This window comes from Populus euphratica, unplaced genomic scaffold (assembly GCF_000495115.2).
Source record: "Populus euphratica unplaced genomic scaffold, PopEup_1.0 scaffold128.1, whole genome shotgun sequence".
In the NCBI taxonomy this organism is placed as follows: Eukaryota; Viridiplantae; Streptophyta; class Magnoliopsida; order Malpighiales; family Salicaceae; genus Populus; species Populus euphratica.
The window spans coordinates 144,727-163,228 of record NW_011500015.1 but is presented as its reverse complement, the minus strand read 5'-3'; the positions used below and the strand labels follow the sequence as shown (position 1 = coordinate 163,228).

Genomic DNA, 18,502 nt, shown 5'->3' with positions numbered 1-18,502 from the left:
ACATTGGACCAATGAATTTGAGGTTTAAACAATGCCTTTGCTTTGACCACACTTTTTATCACTATGATGTCGCAGACTCCTCAGGAAAATAAAATGAAAAGTAAATATTAATTTCTGAGTTATATATATATGTATCAATCTTTGTTGTTCATATTATAGTTTTGAAATTCAATCTAATTTGATATAAAAAATTAATTTAAGAATAAAATTAAAATGATTTGGTTAACCCAACAAAATTCAGTCAAAATTCGGTTACATAAAAAAACACTTTAAAAAATAACTATAATTATACTGTCAAATAAATTCATATTCTCTCAAAGCTTTTTAAAAAATTATTTTTATAGGTTTCCAATCATTAAAATCTAATATTTTACCATTTCAAACTCGTAAAAACCTTGAGAAAACCATAATTTTTTAGAGTCTTTCAACAATTCTAATTAAAAATATTTCTTCACCTTTCAGTCTAGTTTAAGCCTTTTCGAATCTTTTTACCTTTGTTGGCTTTGTTCAATGTCTAGTCACTAGTCACATTGGACCAATGAATTTGAGGTTTAAACAATGCCTTTGCTTTGACCACACTTTTTATCACTATGATGTCGCAGACTCCTCAGGAAAATAAAATGAAAAGTAAATATTAATTTCTGAGTTATATATATATGTATCAATCTTTGTTGTTCATATTATAGTTTTGAAATTCAATCTAATTTGATATAAAAAATTAATTTAAGAATAAAATTAAAATGATTTGGTTAACCCAACAAAATTCAGTCAAAATTCGGTTACAATTTATTTTTTATTAAAATAATATTATTTTAATTTAAAAAAATTAATTTAAATAACCTTGTTAAAACTTAAAATTCAAACCTTAACTAGATCGGGTTTAAAAACTATAATCATGAAGTCAAATTTAATAAATGAAGTGAAGAAAATATGATGGCAATCGTAGTTTGATCGAGTAGTAAAGAAAATATAATGGTAATCGTGTTTGATTGAGCTGAGTTAGATGTTTAAACCTTGAGAAAACCATAATTTTTTAGAGTTTTTTTAACCATTCTAATTAAAAATATTTCTTCACCTTTCAGTCTAGTTTAGGCCTTTTCGAATGTTTGATTAAGCTGAGTTAGATGTTTCATTAAAGTACTTGAAGGGTACATGGACCAAGTAAACTGACAAAACAATTTATTTTTAATTAATCGAAATTCCATCCATGATGAAATTCATATATAGGAAAAAGATGTGATGGAAAAACATGAGATAGAGGAATTGAATTATTTTCTTATGATAAGAATTTGAAAAATCAAAACACTTAAAAGAAATCGTGGAATTATGAATGTAAAGGGGAGTCAAGAATCTTTGAAGGCGAAATTAAAGAACCAACCATCCATCACAAGTTTGCTCTTAAATATTCATTTTAAGATGGATAAAATAAACTTTAATTTAAGAGATATTTTGGTGGATCCATGACGGGAATTCTCGACATAAGGACTAACCGGAACAATTACGAAAGTTCAAGGTAGTATTTTAAAAACTATTTTAGTTAGTAGACTAATTTACGTTTGACCAAAAGTTCAGGGACTCGTTTGATTTAGCCATACATAAATAAAACTAGTTATAAAGTCCGAAAATTCTAATTCAGAAGTTTCAAAGGGACACGTCAACGATGCACGCCACCTTGACCGTTTGGGCATCACTTTCAGCTTTCAATTCAAGCGACCGGAAGAAGAAAAACCATTTTCTATTCGCTTTCGCTGGCTCCATCGATTTCTAGCCAGGGTTTAAAATTGATGGCGGCGTCCGCGGAGATCAGCGACGGTGATCACGATGCGGTGGAGCTGATCGTGTGCGACGCTTCAGCATCAGAACTTGCTCCCGATGAAATCAGTGGCGATGGTGCCGTCTTGGCCTCAGAGGAGATAACTCCTCTTTTGAAGCCTAAGATCAACATCTTCTCCGTGTCTCACTCTCGCAGAAAACCTAGAGTATTTTTACTCTATATTTCTTCTCGTTCTTTCAATTTGTAACCATTCTTTAATTTGTTGGTGATTTGTGGAAATTTGATTTCAGTGTTTTGATTTTTTGTTTAGAACGATTTAAATGGAGTTATAGTAGAATGCTGGAGATGTGTGTTGTTTATTTTCGATAGAAACTTTCAAACTTCGCTGTTTCAGATTCTAATTGTCGCCCATTTAGGCAAAAGAGCAGTTTTCATTTATCAACAAAATAAAAGAGTTTTTATTTTTCACTTTTCCCATATTTGAAGGAGGGCTAGTACAAGGAATTAGCTGAGTAACCCCGGCCTTTTGGCTCGTAAAAGAAAAAGGATAGAAAGAAAGAAATTTAAAGCTGATATTATCAACAGAGCAGCAGGAAATGAATTGGGGAATCAGTGGTGTTTTTTATGGCTGAAGATTGTTGGGACACACATCGGCCACTGTGATTAACAATTGAGTCCTTTTTTTGTGCAAACACTAGACAAAAAAATATGCGCGGAAAAAAGTGTTTCGGACATATTGGAGTAATTCATCATCTGTTTTCATAGGCTCTTTTCGTTAGTTTTTGAAGTATGAATGAAAGGGGAAAAAAACTAGAGAAGTGAACAATGGTTATTTTGTATTTCTTTGTAGGAGCAAGGGACAAAAATACCTGAAATAGAGACATTTCCGGTAACACAGTTTGTTTTGTGGATATGGGGTGGATCGAGATACTCTGGTCTATTGTGTGTGGCCATATCATCAACCATCTACTTTGTCATGGAAGTTCTTTCTGAATTTTTCTCTGGTGAGTAACCTATTTACCCTTTTATAATTGAACATGAGTTTGTGTTTTAAGAACATACTTTGAGCATTTTTAATGCGATGGAATTTTATATGGAGTCAAAAATTGGTGACTAAGTGGAGAATTAGTAGACAAGATGGAAGGAGAATAGTTTTTCAGTAATTGTACATCAGTTTCTCTATTGGACATGACGTGGAGCTTGTGTATGTATGGTTGAACCAAATATCTTGGGATTGTCTGGTACTGTTTTCTAAAACTTTTTGCTGTGAAAACATCGAAACTTATCTCTGACATAGAACAAGTTTTGGCAGCATGTTTTTCACAAGAATTTTAGTATGACATGAAAGAATGACCCTCCATTCTTAGAGCACGCTTCCAATTCCTTTGTACACAAAAAAAGATTTGAAGAAAATCTTTTTTTTCTCTTTTCCTTACATGGTTAGATCTGATTTTTATTCAGATTGCTTGTTTATATAAGTTTTTAAGGATTTATCCATAAAGAAAACATGTACCTTTTAAAGTGGAACCTACTTCATTAAATAACATGTAATAATTTTCTAGGGAAAGTAACTAGTGGATGGTGGTCTTGATTCCTTATAAATGGGAGAACTTCTAATGATAAATAATTTTTCTTAAGAATTCTTGATACAATGATCAACAGTGGGTGGTTCTACAAATGAAACTAAATGAGAGCTAGGTTTTAGATCTGAAATCCATTTATTTAGTTTTGCTGACCTAAAAGTTAGAACTTTAGATTTAAGTCATGATATTTTGTTTTTGGCTCATAGGTGAGCCTCACGGGATGTTCAAAGTTTCAAGAATATATGATGGCAGTAAATTAGTTATTTGTGACTTGTCTTGGGGTACACGCTTCTTTTTCTTTGCAACAATATGGTATTTAGTTTGATTTGTAATAACTGGATCCTGAACTGTCATCAACGAGGGTTGATGCTATAACAATGCGTTTGGGAAATGAGATTGTGGGATGAAGAACCTGCTGGAAGAGCTCTTAGTGTCTTATGAGTTTGGAAGGGAATTTTAAGCTATTCTATACTTTCTAGCATTCAGCAAGACCACAGATAGCATATGGTCACAGAACCATGATAAACTTTTCATTGAACATAGTTTACTTGTGGTTGGTATACAAGTTACATTCAATATGAATATATTTGAGTTTTCACATGTGATTTCTTGCGATTCCTGGGTCAAATTTTGGGGCAGGTTGGAGGAATGGAAGTTGTGTGGTTGTTAAAGCTTTTCAATTTGAGAATACCACCTATATGGAAATTTATTAGGCTAGCTGTCATTTTTATTCTAGTTTTAATGATTCTTTTCTTCATTATTATAAATTGTAATGGCAGCTCAGTCAATTCCGTTGTTTGAGACTGCATTTGCAAGATGTGCAATAACCCTGATATCGTCATATCTGTGGCTGAGAGGAAACGGACAGCCAATATTTGGACCAGCATATGCTAGGAAATATTTGTTTTCAAGAGCCTTAACTGGATGCCTCTCATTGTTGAGTTTTATTTATTGGTAAGTTTCACTTCATGTCCTTGCTCCTCTTTGTAATTTACTACATATTTTCGTTGCTCATTAGAAATGAATTCTTTGAGTCATGTTAATTTTGTATTTCTTGATGAGATATATTGTCAGAGTACTTTCTTCTTCCTAATCTTGCAATCTAATTGCTAAGATCAGATGACCATAGATGTTTCACTGCAAAATTACCTTCCTACATGAGGTGTTAATGACAGATTTGCTTAGTAAAAGAGAGAATTTTTTGAATGTTTTCTTGTTGCTAGAGAAGCAATGCATCGCCTGCTCTCCTGTGCTTTAAAACATTCTTCTTTAGCGCTTAAAGTCCTAAACTTGTGCATAAACTACTAGCTAGCCACCTATTTTTGTCCTTTCAGCATTCGAAGGTTGCCTTTGTCCCAGGCTATTGTATTAAGCTTCACAACTCCAATTATGGCTTCAATTGCGGCAAGAATAATTTTGCACGAGAAGTTGAAAACTGTCGATGCTGGAGGTATAGCAGTATTTCTTCATTTTTCTTATTATTTTCAATAGAAAAATTAAACTATGTGTGCAATGCAAGGTAAATTCTTAGCTTGTTGCTGCTCATTTTGCAGGTGTTGCGTGCAGTTTCTTTGGCGTGCTCTTCATTTTTAGACAGATACTTACTACACAAGGTAGAGAAGTGAGTTAACAAAAACCTCTTGTCCTGTGCTGAGAATGGACGTGTTAAATATTTAGGGACTGAATCAATTATTTTCACTATTTTATTTTGTCAGGAATCTCAATGATGTTAGTAAATTCCCTTGCCTTTTCATTTTAAGCTCTACTCTGCTCATGCATAGGTTGCTGCTGCATGCTCCATGCAGATGGTTTTGGTATTCCTAAAGGAGAGCAATCTGGAACTATGGAACGTGTATTGCATCATAAACTCTCACTTTACCACCTTTTCTCTGCCCCTCCTCTCTGTCTCTCCATCTATTACTTATTTTCGACCATTCCTAGTACTGAGGACATCATAATGCTTCTGATGCAGAAGGGTAATAATCTGTGAGGCCATTCCCAACTATGATTTCTGCCAATCCTGAATGTGCATTTTTATAAAGGAAAGACATACTAATGCCTTTATTGATGGCAACATTTTAGGCCATTTAATGAAGCTGGTGTATTAGATAACCTCCAATGTTCTTCCAATGCGAGCAGGTCCAATGCTTGCATAAGAAATGGTCACGTAACAGGGAACAAAACAATTCCTTCCCTCTTCTTTGATTCCATGTCCTTTAAAATTTGTTTGTATCTTTATGTGCAGTGGGTTTTAGACATAGTTGCATTCTGCAATGAGGCTGCTAGTTTATCCTTCAATTGCTTCTCTTTTGATAGAATTGTTTGTCACTGTTTATTGACTTATCTGTTATTTAACTTGTTCAATTTGTGACAGGAGCATTACTTAGAGTTGGGGAAACAAATTATATACCCATCATGGGCAGGAACCATGTATTAACAGTGCTGGTTGCTTTGTTCTCATCAATAACTGGTGGAATCAGCTACTGCCTTGTAAAGGCAGGTGCAAAGGCATCTGATCAACCTTTGTAAGATTACCGACTTGTTTTATGTATCTCAGATGATGCTCATGTTTTACCTTCTGCGACTCTAATCCAGCTGTTTCTCTTTTCTTACATAGTAATTTCATTTCTTTCCACACAATTAGTTATGTACTTTGCTCTTGTATTAAACCTTGCTATTTTATCTTCCTTGATTCCTATTTTAGGGCCACTGTTTTTTCGTTTGGCATACTGGCTACCCCTGCCACAGGAATATGTGCATTTGCCTTTGAGGTATGTTACATGACATTCTTAATATACACAAGTTTTTGCATAAGTGTTTTTAATCCTGAAATTCCTCCGGCTTATTTGTATCATTGTATTCCTTCACAATGAGCTTTGCAGCCTAAAATCCCAACGTTACCTTGGCTGCTTGTAACATTGCAGGTGTTTTGCCATTACCTTTTCACATTAAACATATGCTCTTTTGCTAATTGATGGTCGCTATTGAAGTTTATTATTATAGAAACATGCACTTGAAATTTCTTTTAAAGTAGTCCTAGCCCAATAGCCTAGATAGTTGCACGTAGGAATTTTGTAGTTAAGAAGATTTGTAATCATGAACCATTCTTGAGTAGAGGCACTGATGTGATAGCCCACCACGGCAAGCTATGTGCAAAGCCTGATGAATGCATTTACGCTGCCTACTCTCAACCCTGTGGAAAGGGAACAGGATAACAATATGCAGTATATCTTAAATGCAATTTAGGAAACGAATTATTCTCCAGTGCTACTTTGTATTGACTAGAGAGGTCACCAACCTGTAATTATCTAGCTAAATGCATGGCTTGTAATGACACACGTTACAGCATATTTTTCAAATCTTCACAGCCGCCTCTTGAGGTCATGCAAAAGGAAAAGAATAAAAGACATAATTTTGTCACACAAATTCTTAGCATCTAGTTGAGGGAGTGCTTAATCATTTACAAGTGTCTTAGAATTCCTCCATTTTCCCTAGCTAATCTTTTTCTTTCTAAATGGTTTTCCCAAGCAAATCTATTTATCAAATTCATGCTCGACCCGCCGACCCTTTATGTTGATTATTCTTACCCTGTGTTAGGTAAGCATTAACAAGTTTTGGCTATGAATCGAATTCAAAATAGAATAAATATTAATTATTTCAAAAGAATTGACATTTGTAATTTTTGAATTTCCATCAAAATGCATATTTGCATGAAGTAGCTGCATTTAATAACTGAACATGTCGCATCCATGAGCTTGCAAGCTCAATACAAGACCATTACAGCAAGTAATTGCGGCTTTATCTGTTCAGCTTTATGCTATACATGTTTGTATCTTTGGCTGTTTGTAAATAATGAGTTCTATTTTCATATTGCAGGAATTCGTGCTCCCAAATTTTTACACTTTTTTTCTTATGCTTATACTTGGTCTTCTGTCCTTTTCTGCAGAGGTACCAAGTTAAACTCTTAACTCATATTCATGCTTGCCTTTTAGCACTCAAACAATGGTCCTGTAATTTCAAGAGTAGAGCATAGCTTGTCAACTCAGATTTCTGATTGTTTTGGCACTGGGCTTCATATGTTCGTGCTCTGTTCTAGGTGTTTTTTGCCCGCGGGCTTCAGCTTGAGAAGACCAGCAAAGCTGCAAATGTCCTGTACATGGAGGTACTGTTTTGTTAAAAGTTAAATCCCCCGCAACCCCGCCTCCTCTCTCTCTCTCTCTATATCTATCTATCTATCACCATGGCAAACAGGATACAAATGCTATGCTGAATTCAGAGTTCCGAATCCAAGGCAGGAAACATTTTTGCTTGAAAAACTAATACTCAAACTAATCATCCGTCATGTTAGCTAGTAAACAAAATATAAAATGCCCCCTCCTAGTTGTTCAACATGTTTTGTATAGACAAGAACGTAGAATTTCACTCGGTTTTTATTTTGTTACATTTGAGCAACAGGTAAAAAATGATTGTCTGCTAACTACATGTTCTCCTGTCTTTCAGGTTGCCTTATCACAGTTATGGGGGATTGTTTCATGGAGGATAACTCCATCTTTTGGTGGATTGGTTGGATGTTTGCTTATCTTAATTTCAGTGTGTTGTACCATATATATTGGACCTGAAAAAGAGATGGAGTGAAAGATTGAACATTTCTGTCTTCTGGAAGGTATGCTCACCAGTTTTGAAAGCTTGGACTTCAATCTAGTTTTTTTATTTATTATTATTTTTATCATCTTTGCCTCCTTACTTTCTGGCTATGTTGTAAACATCTTTTTTTCCGTGCCCATTGATATATTTAACCTGCAATTATAATTATGCATCTGCTTATGATAAGGTAGGAGCTTACCCTAAAGCTATGTTTGTTAGGAGGGATGGATGAGGTAAAGTGAAAGAATGGATGGATTAGCATTCATTTAGTTATTTGAGAGATGAGAGAGTCAATCCATCCAATAGAGAGCATTGAAAATTACAGACCAGAAATTGGGAGGACTGGAAATTACAAGTGCAGAAGGATTGCAAGGATCTTTTCTATCCTTTCTGCCAAATAAGAGAGTATTTACATCATTTCCTGGCAAATAGGGGTGTAAGAGTGTTTTTTACCTTTTTGGGATGAGTTGGAATGCCCATTATCAAAGGGGATGCAGTCCCTCCTGAACCTAGATACATCGGGGGTGATGCTGCGAGTATGTAATGGTTTTTATTCTTTTCTTCCCTATTCTTTGCCGAGGGTGTGATCTAGGTCATGTTTGTTTTCCGGAAAATAGTTTCTGGGAAATTATTTTCCAAACTTTTCTGTATTTGTTTGCCATTAAAAAAGTTGGTCAATGAAAAATATTTTTCGATCAATGGAAAACAAAAAGTTGGTCAATGAAAAATATTTTTCGGTCAATGGAAAATACTTTTTAGTCAACGGAAAATACATTTCATTTAGAAAAAATTGGCTAGGTTTTCAGGAGAGGTTTTTTCTTTTTGGCTGTGTTTGTTTTCCGGAAAGTGATTTCTAAGAAATCACTTTCCAAACTTTCTTGTGTTTGTTTGCTGTTAGGAAAGTTGGTTAATGAAAAACACTTTCCAGTCAAAGGAAAATTTGGCTTGATTTTCAGAAAAGTGTTTTCCTGAAAAATTTGGGCGGAAAACACTTTCTGGAAATTGTGAAAAATTTAGAAATGTCATTATTTGTTGATTATATCAAATTTGATCCTCACACTTTTAATTGCTATATATATTTTGTTTTTAATATTTATTTTGTTTTGAATATTTATTTTTCAATTTTATTTTTTAAAATTTATTTTTATATTAACTTTGGTCCCCATTTTAATAATTGTTATTTGCTTTTCTCTTATTATTTTTTTATTAAAAATTTTTATTTATCAAATTTGATCCTCATTCTTTTGATTGTTACTTATTTTATTTGAAATACTTTATGAAATATTAATTATTATTATTTTAGTTTCTTTATTTTTTTTAGATTTGATTATTATTTATTTTATTTGAGATAATTTATAAAATTATATATTTTTTAATTTAATTCTCATTCAACTTTTTAATTTATAAGATTTGTTCCTTATTATTTTAATAAACTTGAAAAAAATAAAATATTAATATATTATTTTCCAGTTTATTTTTCATAATATAACTAAATACTTCAGTTTATTTTTTATAACATTATCATATATTAAAAAATAATTCAATTTTCAGAAATTTATTTTTTTTAGAATTTATTTTCTAAAAAAAATAATTTTTCTGTAAATAAATGGAGCTCTAATTAATCAAAGTGAACCGATAACTAGGGCTCGGATATAACGATGGTTTTGGCAAGGGAAAAGTGTTGCTGGTTTCCCCTTTCCAGAAAGAATAAGGAGGCAAGACTCCTATGTGAGCAGAAATTCGTAAAGCTCCTCGGACGTGATTGGCGAATGCAGCATATTTAAAGCGAAGGGTCTGATTGGCTCGTAAATTCTCGGCATGCAGGCATTCATAACACCCTTCAGAGGACTATATCCATACTGCAATTTGATGCGGTATTAATGAGGCCAAACAGCACGCATCTCCCATAAATTTTAAATTAATTGAGAAATAGTCTCTAAGCTCTTAATTTTGGGTTGGATCTCCCTGCAACAATTTTCCTTTTGAAACGAGGTGTTTCTGTTAGGTTTCCGTCAAATTTGAAGGATACGACTGAAAAAGTGACAGAACTCATGGGTGCTCCCTTTTTCCTTCCGTAACTTATTTCTTATAAAATGGTTCTCTTAATATTTAAAAGGGAATAAATGAGTTTTGGAGGGGGGGGAAAAACGAAAACCTAATTGATGAATCCAATTTCAAATAAAAAAAAAGATATAAAGAGCTTCGGCTAGAAACTTGTTCTCTCGTTTTACATTTTGAGTTCAAATTATAAATTTTTACGAAAAAAAAAAAGAGATTGGATAAAAAGCCCCACTGGTACCCTTTCGAGTGACGAGAGAAAGGGGCAGATTCTTATCTTGCGAGGTTTGAAAATGAAATAACACATTGTAAAAGAATAACGTTATTTTTTAATTAATAAATGAAGTTTTTGTTAAGAGAGGGAATCGGATTTTGGGGACGTGTCGCGATCGCGGGATACCCATAAGAATGTTGGTCCGAACCGAAAGCTAAAGAAGCAGCCGCTACCACCACCCTTCTTCGTGACCAATCTACCCCTGCTTCTTCCACTTAATCTTCATATTGCCACTTACCTTGCTCGGAGCATATTCTTCCCCCCTCTCACCCCAAAATTAAAAAAAAAAGAAAAAGAAAAAGAAATCAATGAGAACAGATTCCCCACCAGAGAAGGCTACAGGCTAGATGTTTAGTAATGGTAGCCAAGTAACGTTACAGGGTGTCATTTAATACGCGTCAACTACATCCCTGTTAACAATTAAGACCAGCTTTCATTTCTGCTGCCTGCCACCCTTCTTTCCCATTTCCCCCCAGGTCTTACCCTCTTTTCATCCTTCCGTTTCTTGTTTTGTACTTTCCCATTTGCTGTTTGTGTAGTCGGTCCATAAATTATCACAGGCTCCATTATTTTTTTAATTAATATAGATATCCAATGTAACTTGCATGCATTTCAATTTATTTTATTAGTTTTAAAATTCATAATTATATAAGTTTTTAGTAATTTTGAAAAGAATCAAACTCTTAATTATTGAAGAATAAATTTAAAATCAAACCCAGGATCTTATAGAAGTGATTATTGAAGAACTATATATGTATATATATATATATAATTAAAAGTAAATTTAAAAAATTTTAAAAACAAAAACACCAATTTTTACAAGTTTTTTTAAGGCCCGACGAGAGGGCCACCGATGACTTGTAATTTGAAGGGTTGCGAAAATCACATCTGACAAACTCAGTAGGCGAAAAGCAACAATTTTTACGAGTTTTTTTAAGGCCTGACGAGAGGCCCACCGATGCCTTGTAATTTGAAGGGTCGCGAAAATCACTTCTGACAAGCTCAGTAGGCGAGGGCCAGTGGTACCACCACCGTCGTCACAAAATCTTATGGTGGCATTACCGTACAGGAGAGGAGGAAATGATGGGTGGGATATCATTATCCTACTCACATAAGACGACACCGTTTCACCCAGCTGGTAAAAGTGTTTTTGACTGTTGTGCAAAGGAGGGGTCCCGGATGGCTATCTGGTAGTTAAAGGAGAAGATCAAGGGTGATTTGAAATTACAAAGACCCATTCAAAAACCAATACACAACTCACTCAAAGCCAGCTACGTAGGACTTCAGAAGAAAAAGGAAGTGAGGGTTGAGCTGGGTTGGGGTGCGAGGTGCCACAGGCACACTACTGTGCACACGTATTGAGGGCTCGCCTAGTGTTTTTGGGTTTATAACTTTTATTTTGTTGCTGCTGCTGCTTCACTTTAGCTAGCTTTTGTTCACTTTATATCTGTCCTTCAACTTTGTTCTAAGTTCCTTCCTCCTTCCTTCCTTCCTTCCACTTCTTCTTCTTGATTTAACTTTGTTCTAAGTTCCTTCTTCCTTCCTTCCACTTCTTCTTCTTGATCATCCATCTACTTTTCATCTCTTCTTTCTTTATCTTTTATCTCTATAGTCTTGAGTTCTGGTTTTGATAATGGCAGACATTATTATTCACCCTCCCATGGATCAACTCCAGGACCTTGAATACTGCATAGACTCTAACCCTCCTTGGGGTACGTGCCCTCCCCCCCTCTGTTTTTCGTGCTCTTAGCTTTTTTCTGTTTCAGGAGTTTGTTGGAGTAGCATGAAGTTATGGCCTAGCTACAAATACAAACGAGTTGAGATAACTCTTTGCCGCATTACGAACTTGAGTAAAACACTTGGGAGTGGAGAAAACGGATTTTTTTTTAATGATAACGATGATGAAGTGATGATGAAACTACATACATGAGACGACGTTTCAAAGCTTCCTTCTTTCTGTTTTTTTTTTTTTTGTATAGTTTCCGGTGATTCTCGTAGCTATCAAACAACCGCGCTTTTCTCTTTCAATGGGATTGTTATGGCTTTTCCTCGGCATTGATGATGTACAAAAAAAAAAAGCCAATATGGGAAGAACCGCATTTGGTTGCTTAAGTGAAGCTGTGAACAGGTTTCTTTGCAATTAGCCAGAAACTCCTTAGATTGAATAGTTAATTAGCAAGCAAAGCTACTATTTAATATTTTGGTCCCTTGGAACCAAGTGATTAATATTGGTAGCTGCTGCTGGTCTTTAATGGAAAGAAAAAACGCAGTAGTGGTTCTTTTTGGTTTTTGTTAGGAAAAGAACTTGGAAACCTGGAGTTGCATATCCATCTTGAAATAATGCTTTGTTCTGAATGGGATATTTTTGCAGCCATCTAAAACGTTGGTTGGCCGGAATTCAATCTCATTTTTCGATGTTGGATATGCTTCAGTTTCATTTGGGTTGCAATGGAACCAGGTCCCGCAGCAAAACCCAATGGCATACTTGCTGAAAATTGTGCAGTGTGTTTAAATGTTGACTGAAGCATGAAACATTGAAACTGATGTTGAATCTCTGTTTTTGAATGGAAACTCTTGATGCTCATGAGCTAAGCTGTCTTCTTTACTTTCTCATTTGCAGCTGAAACCATCATATTAGCATTTCAAAACTACATTGTAATGCTGGGCACAAGCGTAATGATCCCTTCTGTACTCGTTCCTGCAATGGGCGGCACTGATGTAAGCATGTTATCCATTACACGACCTTCAGCTTGATTTTCATCTTTTGTTATTCACTCTTGATTTAGGAACTTGGTATTTCAAAAATGGATGTTTGTCGTGATGGACCTACTCCCTCGATACTTTTGGTAATCTACATGAAGGAATATTAACCTAGAAGATTTGGTTGGTGGGAGTACTGGTCAATGTTGTAGATCTTGAGCTGTTGTCTTTATGTTTTGACTTTTTGAACTTTATCATTGTTCATGCAACCAGGGTGACAAAGCTCGGGTAATACAGACTCTGCTCTTTGTTGCTGGCATTAACACACTTCTTCAAGCACTTTTCGGTACGAGGTTACCGGCAGTAGTGGGAGGGTCGTATGCTTATGTGGTTCCTATTGCTTATATTATAAGAGACACCTCTTTGCAACGTATTACAGATGGTCATGAAGTGAGTTCCTCAATTTTCCCCTTGTTCTTTGTCTGCAAGCTGTTGGGATCCATGTCAAAAATAGCAGTTGATCGATCAACTTTTTATGCCGTTGGCATTTGGAAATGCGGAGAACTAATCTTAGGAAGTATTTACACTGATAAACCTGGAGAGCTAAATGCTGTTTTTTTACCTCGGGTCTTTAGCTAAATAAACTTTGGAATCGAGCCACCAAAAAAATGCTGACCTTTTTGTGAGGAAGATGTGTTAGTGCAAACCCCCCTTGTTACATGAAGTCACCTTGCCAAATCCCTCATGTCATATGTTTGAAATGTCATTTTTCATAAACGAAGGCGCAAAACAAATGGTTCTCACAAAATGAGCAAGGATACAAGCCTCATATTTAATCATCATAATCATGTTGCATCGAGGGCCCAAATGAATGTCACCTTGATAGTAGTTGAAGTCCTAGATCTTCCACAATTTCATTCGCTTTGCAGAAGTTATACTTATAACTCTTTTACTTGGTAGGGTAATTGAAAGAGATCTTCCCATGTGATTGGTTTGCAGAGATTTATTCAAACGATGCGAGCCATCCAAGGAGCTTTAATTGTAGCCTCTAGCATACAAATCATCCTGGGTTATAGCCAAGTTTGGGGTTTGTTTTCAAGGTACTTCGGTAGAATTTGAAAATGTGAGATGACTGAACTGCCAATTTACCATTTCTTTTGTTCACCATTGTTTTGTCTCAATTGCAGGTTTTTCAGTCCTCTTGGCATGGCACCTGTGGTTGGATTGGTTGGTTTAGGATTGTTTCAAAGAGGATTTCCTGCTGTATGTATAGTGATTAAATTTTATATATTATTTTAGTTGTCTGGTTTGGCCAAGAAGGTGTCTCTCTTTGATGTTTTTGTGTTTCTTGAGGCTAATTTAGTATTCTAATTTATCATGGATAGCAATTGTAAGCTGCCTTTTTGTAGTTCTCAAGATCCAGCTCATCATTTTCTCAATGACATAGAAGCTATATTTTTCTATTGCCATCTGGGTTATTATAGAGCCTATTGATGAGGGTAACATTCTGGAATTTTAGAGTATAGAATCTTCCTTGATCAATAGAAGTCCTGAAAGACTTTTCCTGATTTTTTGTGCAACATTTCCATTTCAGCTAGGAAGATCCGACATTATTCTTATTAAGGAAAGCATTATGCACCTTTGTTCCTCGTAGTTATGATATTAGATAGATACTTCATTCCTCTCATGCTTTTCTTCTTTGCCATTTTTTTCTTGGAAAAATTAATGGTTTTCATTTTCCCATGCTATTTTTCAGTTGGGTAATTGTGTGGAAATTGGGATCCCAATGCTGTTGTTAGTTATTGGATTGTCACAAGTAAGTTGTCCTTTAGAACTGGAATCATTTTCTTTCAATATGAATCATTCCCTCCCTTCATGTTGTTTGGATTCTGGGAATTGCAGTATCTGAAGCACGTAAGACTATCAAGAAACTTCCCAATATTTGAACGATTTCCAGTGTTGATTTGCATTGCATTTGTCTGGATATATGCTATCATTTTAACTGCCAGTGGAGCTTACCGGGAGAAGCGGTTAATAACTCAAAATAGTTGCCGTACAGACAGGGCAAATCTTATATCCACTGCCCCATGGTATTAAAGATTCAACTCCTCTAACTTACTGCATCTTTACTTGTTTTGAAATTTAATGCATTATGTTACTTCAGGTTCAAGTTCCCGTACCCTCTGCAGTGGGGCCCACCAACATTTTCAGCAGGTCACTCATTTGCCATGATGTCTGCAGTTCTTGTGTCTATGGTCGAGGTATATCTTTAGTTTTGGAAAGTGCCATGTTATTATCTTCTTTATGTTACCCTATATTGCATTCTCGAATAGTTTGATGTGGACTGCTGTTCGGTTCTTTATCATGTCACTTCACACCTTCAAATGCTCGGGTGCATTTTGAAATTTAAACCGAAGTAGAAAAACATTGAATTGTACGTCAAATGATATAGTTCCATTACTGACCTTGTCTCCTGACAAAATTCAAGCTCATTCTTAAATTTGATGCTGCAGTCAACAGGTGCATACAAGGCAGCATCTCGTTTGGCTATTGCTACTCCACCTCCTGCATATGTATTGAGTAGAGGAATTGGCTGGCAAGTGAGTTATTTGGCACAAATATTACTCTCTCTGCATCTTCTGCCATCTAAACTTCTCACTTGCTCAATCTAGCATCTTGGAAATGGTATCACCAACAATATTGACAACAATTTGAACAATCTTGCAATACATATTCAGCAAACTTGTTTTCCTGGCTGGAACTGTCATTTTGTTATTGGAGACTTGAACAATTTTTCTGTTGCTTTGGCAGGGCATTGGCATATTGCTTGACGGCCTCTTTGGAACAAGCACTGGCTCCACTGTTTCTGTGTAAGACATACTTGAATAAGCCATCTGGAACAGTACCTTGGATCCTTATGTTGGTTTTAGCATGTCTTGGAAATTGACAGGAAACTTGGTTATGATTTTCAGAGAAAATGTGGGACTCCTTGGACTAACTCGAGTTGGAAGTCGCAGAGTTGTTCAAATATCTGCTGGCTTCATGATATTCTTCTCGATCTTAGGTTTGTATTGCCTTTTGAGGCATGAATATATTTTGGGCATGGCTTGTGGAAAAGAGTGCTGTGCCTTTCTGGTTGAATCCATGAGGAGTTTTAATGAGAGACTAAGATGTCAAGCCGACTCAATCTTGAAATCATTTTCCAAATCGTCTTTTAGGAAATAAGTCCGTAACTTTAAGTTTCTTTTTTTGTCAACTCCTATGAAGCCTCCTCCTGATCATAATCTGAGAGCAGTATTCAGCTCGAGACAGTTTTTGTGTTGCAAGTTGAAATTATACTGGTTTATGATTTGATGGTTTCTTGATTAAAATTAAAGGTTGTCACTATAAATGGTTCCTTCAATTGTTTAATTTCCTTTCAGGGAAATTCGGAGCTGTCTTTGCATCCATACCCTTCCCAATATTTGCAGCGTTGTACTGCGTTCTCTTTGGCCTTGTTGGTATGCCATTGTCTCACTTGTATGTTTATCTGATAGTATTTTGTCTTGTTAGTGGACTTGTTTTATTCTTATCGCAAATTTCTTGTTTTCAGCTTCAGTGGGACTGTCATTTCTTCAGTTCACAAACATGAATTCCATGAGAAACCTCATTATTACTGGACTGTCACTCTTCCTTGGGATTTCTATCCCCCAGTTCTTCAATGAATATTGGAATCCCACACACAACGGCCTCGTCCATACTCATGCTGGATGGGTGAGCATGCTTTATGCAAAACTTGAGTATCCTTGAGAAAATATATTCACGGATCATTTACAGATTGACATATAAAATCTGGGTACACGAGCATTTCCGTCATGATATCCGAATTGTTTCCTGCCTTTTATTATGCATTGTAAATTTTTAGCCACTGTCAAATGTTTAACGATAGATTTGGCCTTGTTGCAGTTTAATGCTTTTTTGAATGCCATATTCTCATCTCCAGCGACAGTGGGGTTGATTGTGGCGGTGCTTCTCGACAACACATTAGAGGTGGAGAGATCAAAGAAAGACAGAGGAATGCCATGGTGGGCAAAGTTCAGAACATTCAGGGGAGATAACAGAAATGAGGAGTTCTACACTCTGCCATTCAATCTCAACAGGTTCTTTCCACCTACTTAAGGAGTCATCAGAGCGACCCGAGCCAGTGATCCTCTCGTCCAATTCAATTAACATTATCAAGCGCCATTTTCTCTTAGAGATGTACATCCGAGATCATTTGACAAGTGTCTTAGCAGGATACATTCTTTTGTGGACCGCAAGGTCCAGGTTGTAGGCATTTGATATCTTGAGAAAGAATAAGAACGGAAATTAGTTCTCAGCCTCGCTCAATCTTTTAGATGTTGCAGGAAAATAAATTGCAACTCTAATGTGAGCCAAATTTGTTTCAGGTCCCGTTGGGAAGTTTCCTTTCAAGGCCTGGGCAGCGCCATTTTCGTCCAAGTCCTTCATGACAAGATAATCAAATTTCATGTAGCATTATCATCCCCCGTTTATTTTCTGCTTCTGCTTTAAAGATTTGCAGTGTATTTTTATCATACCATCAATTGCTAGTGTTCTTTAAAGGCCCTGAAGTCCCATGATTTTCAGTTGTTTTCTGATTCTGCCTACCATCTCACCAGTCGAGCTTGGTATCGAGTAGACGACCAAGTTATGGGTTTTTTTGGTCCAGCATATCAATTCCATAATCATAAGACGGTGCCCTTCGTAGATGTTTGATTCCGGTGACAAAATTACTTATATGATTTCAAATTTTCAGCAGGGAGGAATTTAAGTATTATGAAGCCTCAGACAGCCAGTATAGATTGACATCAATGTGAAATTCAGCCGGTAATTCCAACATAAATAAACAATCATCATCGGCTCCATAACATATTTTTCCCTGCGCCCAATAAATCAATTATCTTTTAAAATTAATGGCAAAAAATATATAAATTATGAGGAGTAAAATATAGATATAAGAAAAAAAAGTGATAATAAGTTGGAAAAATGTAATCGCCGAAAACGGCTCCATGGATCAACAGAATAGGATCCACAGATTCCTATCAGCAAGCGAAACATGGAATTTGTTTCGGTCCAATCATAGCATTGCCGGTCAAAGCCATTTTGGCTACCAGCAACGTGGCATCGGACCTTGATCACTCCGAAATCAATATAGTTTATTTTCAAAAAAAAAACCCTCAGAGACCCGTTCCAAATCACACACACAACGACGCACGGTAGTCCACGAGATCCCGACCAACGAGCAGACCCAGAGAAGACGAATACCGGAAAGGAAACGTTTCTGTTGGGTTGCGATTGGTGGAAGGACAACGTGGGTACGTGAGCGATCCGCTGCTGATAATGTGTCATACGGCACTTCCTATCTATGGGATTGCTTCCTCATAGGGGTTTATATTTGGTGAAAACAAAAGGAGCCTAAAAACCATGATT

General features: G+C 35.8%; 2 protein-coding genes across 3 annotated transcripts; both read left to right on the top strand.

The window, feature by feature from the left end:
- The first annotated feature begins 1,639 nt into the window (after window positions 1-1,639).
- On the top strand, window positions 1,640-8,170 carry LOC105141632 (Nodulin MtN21 /EamA-like transporter family protein). 2 transcript variants are annotated; one of them, XM_011048902.1, is made up of 10 exons: window positions 1,640-1,979; window positions 2,625-2,778; window positions 4,137-4,311; window positions 4,692-4,807; window positions 4,911-4,970; window positions 5,732-5,882; window positions 6,062-6,128; window positions 7,234-7,305; window positions 7,454-7,519; window positions 7,858-8,170. In XM_011048902.1, the coding sequence occupies exons 1-10, from the start codon at window positions 1,785-1,787 to the stop codon at window positions 7,990-7,992; spliced, it is 1,191 nt and encodes a 396-aa protein (XP_011047204.1). In that variant the 5' UTR covers window positions 1,640-1,784; the 3' UTR covers window positions 7,993-8,170. The 2 variants fall into 2 exon arrangements, with proteins under 2 accessions (XP_011047204.1, XP_011047205.1); XM_011048903.1 differs by lacking the exons at window positions 7,234-7,305; window positions 7,454-7,519; window positions 7,858-8,170 and adding an exon at window positions 6,240-6,347.
- A 3,713-nt stretch (window positions 8,171-11,883) lies between these two features.
- On the top strand, window positions 11,884-18,235 carry LOC105141631 (Xanthine/uracil permease family protein). The gene is made up of 14 exons (XM_011048901.1): window positions 11,884-12,045; window positions 12,954-13,051; window positions 13,307-13,483; window positions 14,033-14,133; window positions 14,221-14,296; window positions 14,790-14,849; window positions 14,936-15,123; window positions 15,198-15,294; window positions 15,547-15,633; window positions 15,845-15,903; window positions 16,006-16,097; window positions 16,456-16,533; window positions 16,626-16,786; window positions 16,979-18,235. The coding sequence occupies exons 1-14, from the start codon at window positions 11,967-11,969 to the stop codon at window positions 17,189-17,191; spliced, it is 1,566 nt and encodes a 521-aa protein (XP_011047203.1). The 5' UTR covers window positions 11,884-11,966; the 3' UTR covers window positions 17,192-18,235.
- The last annotated feature ends 267 nt before the right edge of the window (window positions 18,236-18,502 follow it).

Bases quoted from the DNA above. Each gene is read 5' to 3' on its own strand.
- LOC105141632 (XM_011048902.1), top strand. From the start codon at position 1,785: ATGGCGGCGTCCGCGGAGATCAGCGACGGTGATCACGATGCGGTGGAG. The intron at 2,779-4,136 runs GTGAGTAACCTA...TTGTAATGGCAG, and splicing joins TCTTTCTGAATTTTTCTCTG to CTCAGTCAATTCCGTTGTTT. The intron at 7,520-7,857 runs GTACTGTTTTGT...CCTGTCTTTCAG, and splicing joins CAAATGTCCTGTACATGGAG to GTTGCCTTATCACAGTTATG.
- LOC105141631 (XM_011048901.1), top strand. From the start codon at position 11,967: ATGGCAGACATTATTATTCACCCTCCCATGGATCAACTCCAGGACCTT. The intron at 12,046-12,953 runs GTACGTGCCCTC...TCTCATTTGCAG, and splicing joins AGACTCTAACCCTCCTTGGG to CTGAAACCATCATATTAGCA. The intron at 14,297-14,789 runs GTATGTATAGTG...GCTATTTTTCAG, and splicing joins TTCAAAGAGGATTTCCTGCT to TTGGGTAATTGTGTGGAAAT.